Source organism: Zeus faber, assembly GCF_960531495.2.
Source record: "Zeus faber genome assembly, chromosome: 17".
In the NCBI taxonomy this organism is placed as follows: Eukaryota; Metazoa; Chordata; class Actinopteri; order Zeiformes; family Zeidae; genus Zeus; species Zeus faber.
This window is the reverse complement of record NC_137204.1, coordinates 30,165,813-30,178,701: the sequence shown is the minus strand read 5'-3', so window position 1 is coordinate 30,178,701 and position 12,889 is coordinate 30,165,813. Positions and strand designations below refer to the sequence as shown.

General features: G+C 44.2%; 1 protein-coding gene across 1 annotated transcript in view; it reads right to left on the bottom strand.

The window, feature by feature from the left end:
• Positions 1-2,129: 2,129 nt before the first annotated feature.
• Positions 2,130-12,889, bottom strand: part of LOC307243092 (uncharacterized protein) — a gene marked incomplete at its 5' end in the record, with an annotated part of 53,599 nt that continues 42,839 nt past the window's right edge. Inside the window, 8 exons of the mRNA XM_080017742.1 lie at positions 2,130-4,467; positions 4,762-4,925; positions 5,107-5,215; positions 6,135-6,337; positions 7,841-7,930; positions 9,128-9,301; positions 9,956-10,123; positions 12,634-12,786. Of these exons, the coding sequence (XP_079873868.1) occupies positions 4,359-4,467; positions 4,762-4,925; positions 5,107-5,215; positions 6,135-6,337; positions 7,841-7,930; positions 9,128-9,301; positions 9,956-10,123; positions 12,634-12,786 (1,170 nt within the window). The 3' untranslated portion in view covers positions 2,130-4,358. The remainder of the gene's footprint in view (positions 4,468-4,761; positions 4,926-5,106; positions 5,216-6,134; positions 6,338-7,840; positions 7,931-9,127; positions 9,302-9,955; positions 10,124-12,633; positions 12,787-12,889) is intronic.

Below are 12,889 nucleotides of genomic sequence, written 5' to 3'. Positions count from 1 at the left end.
GCTCTTCCTGACCTGAGCGGCTGCCAATAGTTCTATCTGGGGGGGGGGGGGATTTTTGAGCTTAAGATCGATAAAATCTTTCAGCTTTACTCAAAGCTTCCTTCCATCATCCCTGATTGGTACAATATCTCAGTAAGTTGTGACCTTATTTTGTTGGGGATCTCGTGTTGCCACTTCTGCATCTGCCATCACGTCCGGATGACTCCTTCTTGGGTATGTGACGGCCGCCTGTCTGTCTGCCGCTGTGCACACGACCTGGGCAGGTAGCTCCAACAGAGCCAATCAGGGAATCTCATCATCGTCGCCGGATTGTTGGAGAATTCTCACCGTGTGATTGGTGAAGCTAATGTCTCCGACAGGAAAACAAACTGAGGATATTAAAGATATTTATTATGCAGAATAAAGAGAAAGGTACAGAACTGCTTCAAAGCAGTCATGTGATCAGTCTGCACCAACCTCTGACGGAAAGGGTTTCATCCCGATGAACGGTTGTGTGCCATTGGTCATGTGTCATTTACAAGATTATGGCCCCTCCATCACATCCCCAAGAGGGTGTTACCCTCATACAATGGTTTAACGGTGAAACTCCGGTCATAGATACAATCTTACTGTGCCATAAAACAAACCACAATGCTGTGTAGGGATGGTATCTCAGGCGGTAGAGCTGGTGGTCTAGTCATCTAAAGGTTGCTGGTTGGATCCCAGGCTCCTCCTGCTAGCATGCTGTAGTGTCCTTGAGCAAGACATTAACCCCTAATTGCTCCTGATGGCTGCGTCCGTCGGTGTTTGAATAATTGTAAGTGGCTTTGGATAAAAGCGTCTGATCAATGTAATGTATGGAGGGAGGGGTGGCAGTTCGCCTGCCACCTGACACCCAAGTGGTGTATTCTGGGCCCTCTGGCACAGAGACACAGATGAAGGGGTAGAAAACACACAAGTTTATTGTGGAGAGGGGGCTGGATGTAACAAGCCAGGAGCAGACGGACACAGGTCATGACAAGGCTCCTCTCGTGAGTGTGGGGATGGGGCTTTTACTTGTTACTCATTGGACCAACCAACGAGCAACAGGTGTACAGCCACCCTGATTCTGGGTCCCAATGACCTAGACCCAGGACAGGTATGGTTGCTCATACCACATCATCCCACACCACAGTATTTAGATATGTATGTATGTATGTATTTATGTATGTATGTATGTATGTTGGTAGGCATGTAGGTATGTATGTATGTATGTATGTTTATAGGTATGTATGTATGTAGGTAGGTAGGTAGGTAGGTAGGTAGGTAGGTAGGTAGGTAGGTAGGTAGGTATGTATGTATGTATGTATGTATGTATGTATGTATGTATGTATGTATGTATGTATGTATGTATGTATGTATGTATGTATGTAGGTAGGTAGGTAGGTAGGTAGGTAGGTAGGTAGGTAGGTAGGTAGGTAGGTAGGTAGGTAGGTAGGTAGGTAGGTAGGTAGGTAGGTATGTATGTATGTATGTATGTATGTAGATAGGCATGTTGGTAGGCATGTAGGTATGTATGTATGTATGTAGGTAGGCATGTAGGTAGGCATGTATGTATGTAGGTATGTGTGTATGTAGGTAGGTACGTATGTAGGTATGTATGTATGTAGGTAGGCATGTGGGTAGGTATGTAAGTAGCTAGGTAGCCATGTAGGTATGTAGGTATGTATGTATGTAGGTAGGCATGAAGTCGGTATGTAAGTAGGTAGGTAGCCTTGTAGGTATGTATGTATGTAGGTAGGCATGTAGGTAGGTATGTAAGTAGGTAGGTAGCCATGTAGGTATGTATGTATGTAGGTAGGCATGTAGGTAGGTGGGTAGATAGGTATGTACTGTATGTATGTTGGTATGTAGGTAAATAGGTAGGTAGGCTATGTATGTAGGTGTGCTTTTATGTATGTGTGGCGGACCAAGCGGTGTGATCAAGCCCTGGCAGCACGACAGCACAGATCCCTTTGCCGTGGCCGCCAAGCTTCCCCCGGATCGGAAGCTTGTTTGTATGTTTTCTTATGTATGTATGAACGTGTGCTATGGCCTATTACATCTGACCATGTATGTATGAGCTTGAATGTTTCTTTCAGTAGACCACAGAGAGGACATTCACCCCTTAGCTTTATTTAAGAGAGGAAAGCATCCCAAAAATGACCTCAAACATGGATTACAACAAACAAACAAAATGGAATAAAAAACAATAAAACAGACAGTGCAGACCCTCAGGAGAAGTGACATTGTGTGAAAACACCAACACGCTCCAGATGACACGAGGAGCTTTGGATTTATTAAAATGTCTCCCAAATATTCATATTAAAATGTGATTGTTATTGGTATGTGGCTTGGATCCCCAGCATTTTTTAATATTTTTATTTTTTTATTTAAAATTTCCTTCGGATCCACTGCAATTCCTCATCGCAGAACATTATTATTATTATTATTATTAACATGGCTGATGGTTAAAGGGAAACGTGTTTTTAAAATAAAATATTTATTAAAAACCGGATGTGTAAAGTCGTAAAAACATCTCAGCAGCAAATCTCCCCGATTAATCCTGAAATCCATATTAAAGTAATAATTCACGTCTAGTCCACGCTGTAAAAATGATTACTTTCCCAAACGAACACCTCGCCATAACACACAATCCAAAAAGGCTTCCGCTCGAGAAAGCGACAAACACAGAAAAACATCCGGTATAAATAATCTCCAATCTCTACATCCCCTCTCCACAGTTATTCCCACACATGTAAAACATTCAAATACTTGCAGGCAGATTGTAAAAAGACCACGCCCTCATTTCTAGTTTCCAACCCAGAAAGACCGAAGCAAAGAAACCTTCTTTTGGAAAAATGTCACAGACCGTGGAAAGTGAAACAGAACCAGGGTGGAGGGACGTGCCGCCGTGGAACCTTTAGGCCGTGGGGGCGGAGTTTAGTTTCCTGTTGCTCTACAACTTGTCAACACGTCGTCATGGTGACCGTGCGGAGTGTCGTCTACGATTTTTGTGATAAAAAAGTAAAAAGCAAGAAGCTACTGGAACTTTATTTTACCGTCGGGAGTCGACTCGGAAGATTTGTGTTTTTCACCCAGTTTCCATCAATTCTAACTTACTACGACCGACGCCCATCACACGTAGCTGCGCTGCTGAGAAGCGTACCACTCCACTGCAGCTTCAATGCAGTCCAATGGGGCATAGGATTCAAGAAAATACATGATGAATGTGGAGAACAGGAAGACCAAGGAAGCTGCCCTTTAAATAGAATGTGTTCTATTATTCTCTAATACTTAAACCTGCACCATGTGACTCAGTTTTACACAAGAGCTATACTTCAATCTATCTACCCATTCATCCATCTGTCTACCCATCTACCCATCCATCCATCTATCCATCAATCTTTCTATCTTTATTCCACAGCCCTGTGCAATACTGGACTCTGATTGGTCGATAGCGGCAGCGGTCAGTTATTTCTGTATAATGACCTCTGTTAATGATAAGACGTTGCTACGGGCAACTTTCTGACCATCTATCCATCCATCTATCTCTTCCTCTATCTCTCTGACCACCCATCTGTCCATCCACACAAAGGCTCTTTTGGAACATAGTGGACATAGTGAAGGTTTAATATGATTCAATAAACTTATGACTGAGTTCTACGTTTTCTGACCCCTGGGCCACACCCGAGGCCACATGTCACCGTCGTGGAAGCGCAGTGTCATTTTGTGGATTGGTCAGTTGGCACCAGGTCTTCCTTCCATCTACGACGACAACGACAGCAGCGCCCTCCGGACCTTCTCCTGAGGCTACGATCCAAACGTGGAACGTGTCAACATCTATTGGTTAAAGTCAACCTTTGCTTTCGTTTTCAACCTTTCAACCGTTTTTCATTTCATTCGCATTACGACTCCGTTTGTTGATCAACGTCGTTCGATCGCTTCGTGAGTCTCCCGTTCATCGTTTACATGCGGAGATTCATACAGAGCTTGATGGGCCCTAGGACCCCATACTACTTGACCTTCCATATCGATAAAACATGACAGCGAATCTGAAGCACTTTCCCGACGCTTTTGGCGACGTTGACGTGTCGCTCGGGGTGTGGCGGTCACCCTGGTTACGTTAAACACTGGTGTAGCGTGTACTGTGTTGCTAAAAAATTCTGGATGTGTTGAGGGAGCCACAGTAGGGCAGCCATGTTGTCCCACAGGGCGGCTATGTTGTCCCGCAGGGCGGCCATGTTGTCCCGCAGGGCGGCCATGTTGTCCCGCAGGGCGGCTATGTTGTCCCGCAGGGCGGCCATGTTGTCTCGCAGGGCGGCCATGTTGTCCCGCAGGGCGGCCATGTTGTCCTCCAGTTAGACCTTGGTGGCGGACTCCAGCTCCGCAGGGCCCTCGTCCTCATCCACGCTCAGGTCCAACCTCAGGCTGTCCAACGTCTGTCTCACCATCTGGGACTCCTTCCTCCTGGAGGGACAGAGACAGTCAGCCTGTCTGTCTGTCTGTCTTTCCGTCTGTCTGTCTCTCTACCTGACTGTCTGTCTATCCATCAATTTGTCCGTCCGTCTGTCTATCTATCTGTCCAGTGGTCCATCCATCCATCAATCATCCCTCTATCCATCTCCAGCCTTGTGAAGGTCTCCCTCTCCTACGTCACCGCCCCCTCTCCCTCTCTAACTCTCTCCACCCATCCATCCATCTCTCTATCCACTGATGCAACCCTCTCTCCACCCATCCATCCATCCGTCCCTCCGTCCTCACTTTATCTGGAGGTGCTGGTCCAGCAGCTGTCTCTGCAGTCTTCCAGAGGTCTCCCTCTCCTCCGTCAGCTCCCTCTGGGCGAAGCGAAGCTGTGCCTCCTTCCGGCTCGTCTCCTCCTCCGCCTCGTTCAGCTGCCGCTTCAGGACCCGGATCCTCTGGGCCATCTGAACGCCATGAGAGTAACTGATTACCTGAAGTAACTGATTACTGCCAGTAAATCTTTCCTGGAACTCTAACTATTAACTTACTCATTATCTGAAGTAACTCATTAATAGAAGTAACATATATACATATATACACATATTCATACACATATATACTCATATTTGCATGTAGCTGCAGTACCAGGTCTTTCTGCTCGGTGGAGATCTTGTGCTCCTCCTCCAGCTGGTCCGACAGCTCATTGATCCTCCTCTCCAGCTTGGTGATGGTGTTGGTGAGGACCACCTTGTTCCTGTTCCCAGCACCAAGCACAGGAGAACATAAGGCTCCGCATCACCCTTGCAGCCATTCAGCGGTTCATCCATCCGCCCATCCAACCATCAATCACTCCATCACTCCATCCTTCCATCCATCCAATCCACTTTTTCTGCATCGACCCTCATGTTGCTCATTGCTTGCAGCCTCCCTGACTTTGGATTGCAGACATGCGGTAATGGGCTTTTATATGGACCAGGCAGAAGATAAGCCAGAACACGTTCCTCTCTGTGAAGAATACGGAGTTTTCCTTACCTCCCGTCAGACCCCTCACAAAACAAGGTGCAAGATATCTGAAAAGTGATTCAACGTAGAAAAGTGCTTCTCTCCTTGATGACGGAGAAACTAACCCTTCAATGAGACGAGGGTGACCGATGCAGCGATCTTCAGTGGCGACTGAGCCAGAGCTCCGGCCTGGTGAGACCACAGTTCCACGGTGATTATGGTGGTCAGATGATCAGAGGCGGTGAAGCCAGGGACTCCTCACCTCTGGGTGAAGCCACCAGTTTACCTTAGTTCTGGTGGGTTCTAAAGGATTCTATGTTCTAGCACAGGGATGGGTGCGTCTGACCGAGCTATTGCTACTTTAAATACATCTGTGGCTCCAGGGATAGGTACATGGGACGGGGGTTGTGTATTAAGTACAAGGACTAGAAAACGTATCCTCGAAAGTGCTCGAAAGTTTTCCTCTGGGGGATTAATGAAGTACAATATTATTACGTACGTACATTATTTACGTTTGTTATCGGGAAGAGTTTTCAAACTTTCCTCCTTGATACGTGGGTCATTCCACTGCTGATGGTGCACCGGGTCACCATCCTCTATTTTCACATCTAAGCATCTTAGGACTTATTGGATCTATGTTCGCTCCCGTGCAGACCGGAGTAAAGCCCTACCTCTCCTCGGCCCTCAGGGCGGTCTCCAGCTCCTTGGCTCGGCTCTCCGTCTTGGAGATTACGTCCTCCTGGAGCCTGGAGCTCTGGAGCTCCTCCACCTCCAGGTGGAGCTCCCGGAGCTGCCTGTCCAGGGCGGCCTTCTCGCAGTGCAGCTGCTCGCTCAGGTCCTTCTCCTGGATCAGCTTCAGCTGCAACTGCTCCGTCTGAAATGGTTAAAAAACATGTAAACACCTGGCGACAGTAAAGGTTCTACATCATGGGTCTCAAACGTGCAGCCTGTGGGCCAATTGGGGCCCACGGGACGATATTTTGTGGCCCCCTGCTTGACATCAAAGTTTAGTGTTGGTGTGGCCCACACGTTCTTCTCACGCGCACCTTTTTGCTGAGTCGTCGCGCGAGTCGTTACCCTGGGCGTTTTATGTTTTTTTATTACTTATGGGCCACCATAAGTGCTCAGGCTCGTGACAGCTTCCGGTGGTGTTTTTTGACAAGTTAGTCAACGCCAATTAGCAACGTTAGTCACTTGGTTGAAACGTGATTCCAGAGTGACACCAAGTGGAAAGAAAATACATCCTGTCGCTCAGTGCAAGGTGCAGAGACTCTTTAATAAGTCAAAGTACAGGTTCAAACTTCCTGATGAGCATCTTCAAGCCGTACTGAAGGTCTCAACTGCTTCCTCCCTCAAGCCAGATGTGGCTCAGCCGTGTGAGAGGAAGCGCTGCCAGGTCTCTGGCAGCAAGTTGTAGGTAAGAGAAGCCTGTGTTCTGAAGAACCCTTCATGTTCTGAACTGTTATTAATAAAGATTGAGAAAGATTGAGAAGATTGGATCAGTTGTACTTTTTTTGTGGAATACTTGATGCGGCCCAGCCTCACCCAGACTCTACCTCCAGCGGCCCCCAGGTAAGTGGAGTTTGAGACCCCTGTTCTACATGCAGAGTCTCTGTCCAATGGGGATTCATGTTGAATTTATCAATTTAAAAACCTTGACGAAAATTCCACTTTTGGCCTCTCATCTTCAGTGCAATTTTTTATTTTATTATAATGCAAAATGTTTAAAGGAAACTAAATAATTTGTCAATGACTTGCAGTCAACAAAGTGATTTTGTGTTAATTAGCAACACATTGTCAGTGGAATCTTGAAGGAAATATTTTACTGGCGGAGCACAATAAATGTCTCAAATATCGAATCGAATACTCAATTACTTACAATATCACAGTGGCCTTGTTTATAGAGCTATTGATAATGTGCTGTTTTATATATATATATACTGTATATACAGTATATGTCTGTGCGTTATACTGTATATGTTATTGTGTATATACTGTATATGTTATTGTGTATATGATATTGTGTATATACTGTATATGTTATTGTGTATATAATGTATATGTTATTGTGTATTTACTGTATATGTTATTGTGTATGTAATGTAATGTTATTTTGTATTTATAGTATATGTTATTGTGTATATACTACTGTATATGTGTCATTGTGTATATATTGTACATGTTATTGCATATATATTGTAAATGTTATACTGTGTTTATACAGTATATGTAATTGTGTATATACTGTCCAGGTTATTGTATGTATATTGTATATTTGATTGTGGATATAGTGAATATGTTATTGTGTTTATGATATTGTGTATATACTTTATATGTTATTGTGTATATACTTCATTGATATTGTGTATATTGTCACCTGTTCAATGGCTCTCTTGTGCTTGTTGGCCCATCTCTGCTCACTGTCATGCAGCTCCTCCACATCCGTCTCCAGGTCGATGATCTTCTCCTGGAAAGAAAGAGAAATAAATTCATCAGTCACTTTGTATAGGTAGAGTGGAGTATAGATAGAATAGTGTTAGTGTAGAGGTAAAGTAGAGCTAGAGTAGAGTAAAGGTAGAGTAGAGGTAGAGTACAGCAGAAGTACAGTTTAAGCAGAGGTGAAGTAGAGGTAGAACTGAGGTAGAGAAAAGACAGAGTACAGATAGAGTAGTGGTAGGGTAAAGGGAAGGTAGAGGTAGAGTAGAGTAAAGGCAGAGTGAATATATAGTATAGGGGTAGAGTAGTGTAGAGGTAGAGTAAAGGCAGAGAGATGTAGAGGTAGAGCAGAGGTAGTGTAGAAGTAGAGGGGAAGAAGTGGTAGAGTAGAGGTAAAGTAGAGGTACGATAGAGTAAAGGTAGAGTAGAGGTAGAGAAGAGGGGTAGAGTGGAGTGATGTAAAGGTAAAGTAGAAGTATACTGGTTAGTAGTAGAGAAGACAGAGTAGAGGTAGAGTAGAGGTAGAGCAGATGTGGAGTAGAGGTAGAGTAGAGGTAGAGCAGATGTGGAGTAGAGGTAGAGCAGAGGTAGAGCAGACATGGAGTAGAGGTAGAGCAGAGGTAGAGTAGATGTGGAGTAGAGGTAGAGCAGATGTGGAGTAGAGGTAGAGTAGAGGTAGAGTAGAGGTAGAGCAGAGGTAGAGCAGATGTGGAGTAGAGGTAGAGCAGACGTGGAGTAGAGGTAGAGTAGAGGTAGAGCAGATGTGGGGTAGAGGTAGAGCAGAGGTAGAGCAGATGTGGAGTAGAGGTAGAGCAGAGGTAGAGCAGATGTGGAGTAGAGGTAGAGTAGAGGTAGAGAAGATGTGGAGTAGATGTAGAGCAGAGGTAGAGTAGATGTGAAGAAGGGTAGAGGAGAAGCAGAGCAGACATGGAGTAGAGGTAGAGCAGACGTGGAGTAGAGGTAGAGCAGAGGTAGAGTGATGTGAAGTAGAGGTAGAGTAGAAACAGAGCAGACATGGAGTAGAGGTAGAGCAGACATGGAGTAGAGGTAGAGCAGATGTGGAGTAGAGGTAGAGCAGAGGTAGAGTAGATGTGGAGTAGAGGTAGAGGAGAAGCAGAGCAGACATGGAGTGGAGGTAGAGCAGACGTGGAATAGAGGTGGAGCAGACGTGGAGTAGAGGTAGAGCAGACGTGCAGTAGATAGAGTAGAGGTGGAGCAGAGCTTTGACCTGGGTCTGTTTGAGCTGCTTGGCCAGCTCCTCCCTGCTCTGGCTGCTGCTCTGCAGCTCCATGTGCAGGTCGTCCACTGCTCTCTCAGCCTGTTTGCACTGGAGCTGGATCCTCTCCCTCAGCTGGATCTCATCCTCCAGGGTGCGCTCTTTATCAATCAGCTTCCCAGAGACCTGACAGACAGACAGACAGATAGACAGACAGACAGACGCGCAGTGAATCAAGATACTGAAGGTAGGCGAGGCAGGAATGAGCTCTGTGGAATACTGGATTGTGATTGGTTGCTAGCAGCAACTAGTACTTAGTTATTTCTGAATAATATCTGTTGTCATGGGCAACCACTTCTAGTTCTGGGTTCATGTCCTTGTTTTTTTGGTCGGAGAATACTTCACTATGACCATTAACCTAGTCATACAAGGTATACAACTAGTCGTACTAGTTATTAAATCGTTTATAATCAATATTCCGTCTCATGTTATATGTATATATCATGTATGTAGTAGTGTGTGTATGTTATATGTATATATCATGTATGTAGTAGTGTGTGTATGTTATATGTATATATCATGTATGTAGTAGTGTGTGTATGTTATATGTATATATCTTGTATGTAGTAGTGTGTGTATGTTATATGTATATATCATGTATGTAGTAGTGTGTGTATGTTATATGTATATATCTTGTATGTAGTAGTGTGTGTATGTTATATGTATATATCATGTATGTAGTAGTGTGTGTATGTTATATGTATATATCATGTATGTAGTAGTGTGTGTATGTTATATATATATATAATTACTTTTAAAAATGTGCGTTTAGCGTCTCACCTCGCCCTGCAGCCTGCTGACCACGCCCTGGACCCTCTGCAGCTCCTGGTTCTTCTCCATCAGGTTCTCCTCCAGCATCTCCACCCGCAGCTGGCCGTCCTCACGCAGCTTCAGCTGGAGGCTCAGCTCCGCCGCAGCCTGGGTGGAGGTCTGAAGGGCCTGCCCCAGCTAGAACACAGGGATTCATCAATCACCCATCATCCATCATCCATCCACCCATTCATCCATCCATCCATCCATCCATCACCCATCCACCCATAATCCATCCATCAATCACCCATTCATCCATCATCCACGCATCCATCAGCCATCTACCAATTATCCATCCATCAATCACCCATCCATTCATCCATCCACCCATCATCCACCTATTAACCATCCATCCATCATCCATCCATCCATCCCTCCATCCACCTTCCTACCCATCCATCCACCCACCCACGATCCAGGCCATGATATAATAGGCCAAAGCAAATAACAAAGACCAATGTAATCACTTTGGAATTTGGATCTATTGAGTCACTCTATTGAGTCACTCTATTGAGTCATTCTATTGAATCACTCTATTGAATCACTCTATTGAGTCACTCTATTGAGTCACTCTATTGAGTCACTCTATTGAGTCATTCTATTGAGTCATTCTATTGAATCACTCTATTGAATCACTCTATTGAGTCACTCTACTGAGTCACTCTATTGAGTCACTCTATTGAGTCATTCTATTGAATCACTCTATTGAGTCACTCTATTGAGTCACTCTACTGAGTCACTCTATTGAGTCACTCTATTGAATCACTCTATTGAGTCACTTTACAGAGTCACTCTACTGAGTCACTATACTGAGTCACTCTATTGAATCACTCTATTGAGTCACTCCATTGAATCACTCTACGGAGTCACTCTATTGAGTCACTCTATTGAGTCACTCTATTGAATCACTCTATTGAATCACTCTATTGAGTCACTCCATTGAATCACTCCATTGAATCACTCTATTGAATCACTCTATTGAATCACTCTATTGAGGAGTCACTCTATTGAGTCACTCTATTGAATCACTCTATTGAGGAGTCACTCTATTGAGTCACTCTATTGAATCACTCTATTGAGGAGTCACTCTATTGAGGAGTCACTCTATTGAATCACTCCATTGAATCACTCTATTGAATCACTCTATTGAATCACTCTATTGAGGAGTCACTCTATTGAGTCACTCCATTGAATCACTCTATTGAGGAGTCACTCTATTGAGTCACTCTATTGAATCACTCTATTGAGTCACTCCATTGAATCACTCCATTGAATCACTCCATTGAATCACTCTATTGAATCACTCTATTGAGGAGTCACTCTATTGAGTCACTCTATTGAATCACTCTATTGAGGAGTCACTCTATTGAGTCACTCTATTGAATCACTCTATTGAATCACTCCATTGAATCACTCCATTGAATCACTCTATTGAATCACTCTATTGAATCACTCTATTGAGGAGTCACTCTATTGAGTCACTCTATTGAATCACTCTATTGAGGAGTCACTCTATTGAGTCACTCTATTGAATCACTCTATTGAGGAGTCACTCTATTGAGGAGTCACTCTATTGAGTCACTCCATTGAATCACTCTATTGAGGAGTCACTCTATTGAGTCACTCTATTGAATCACTCTATTGAGTCACTCCATTGAATCACTCTATTGAATCACTCTATTGAGGAGTCACTCTATTGAGTCACTCTATTGAATCACTCTATTGAGGAGTCACTCTATTGAGTCACTCTATTGAATCACTCTATTGAATCACTCCATTGAATCACTCTATTTAATCACTCTATTGAGTCACTCTACTGAGTCACTCTATTGAGTCACTCTATTGAGTCACTCTATTGAGTCACTCTACGGAGTCACTCTACTGAGTCACTCTATTGAGTCACTCTATTGAGTCACTCTACGGAGTCACTCTACTGAGTCACTCTATTGAATCACTCTATTGAGGAGTCACTCTATTGAGTCACTCTATTGAATCACTCTATTGAGGAGTCACTCTATTGAGTCACTCTATTGAATCACTCTATTGAATCACTCCATTGAATCACTCTATTGAGTCACTCTATTGAGTCACTCTACTGAGTCACTCTATTGAGTCACTCTATTGAATCACTCTATTGAGTCACTCTATTGAGTCACTCTACGGAGTCACTCTACTGAGTCACTCTACTGAGTCACTCCATTGAATCACTCTATCGAGTCACTCAATAGAGTCACTCTATTGAGTCACTCTACTGAGTCACTCTATTGAATCACTCCATTGAATCACTCTATTGAATCACTCTATTGAATCACTCCATTGAATCACTCTATTGAATCACTCTATTGAGTCACTCTACTGAGTCACTCTATTGAGTCACTCTATTGAATCACTCTATTGAGTCACTCTATTGAGTCACTCTACGGAGTCACTCTACTGAGTCACTCTACTGAGTCACTCCATTGAATCACTCTATCGAGTCACTCTATTGAGTCACTCTATTGAATCACTCCATTGAATCACTCTATTGAATCACTCTATTGAGTCACTCTTCTTCTTTGCATTGCCTTGACCTTGTTGGACCTGTCTACTACCTTTGAGGGATCACTTGAGTCCTATCTTCTCTTCTCCTCTAGAAGGAGGTCACTCACCTCGCTCTCCAGCCTGAGGATGGTGCTGTTCAGCTCCGTCGACCTCTTGTCTCCAGTCTCCTTGTTGACCTCCAGCTCCTCCAGCTGCCGCTCCGTCAGCCACAGCTTCTCCGCCAGCGTCTGGGCATGCTGGGTCTGCTTCTCCAGGTTCTCCTGAGAAGATAAAACATATGGATGGATGGAGTGATAGATGGATGGAGTGATGGATGGATGGATGGATGGATGAGGTGATGGGTGGATGGATGGATGGAGTGAT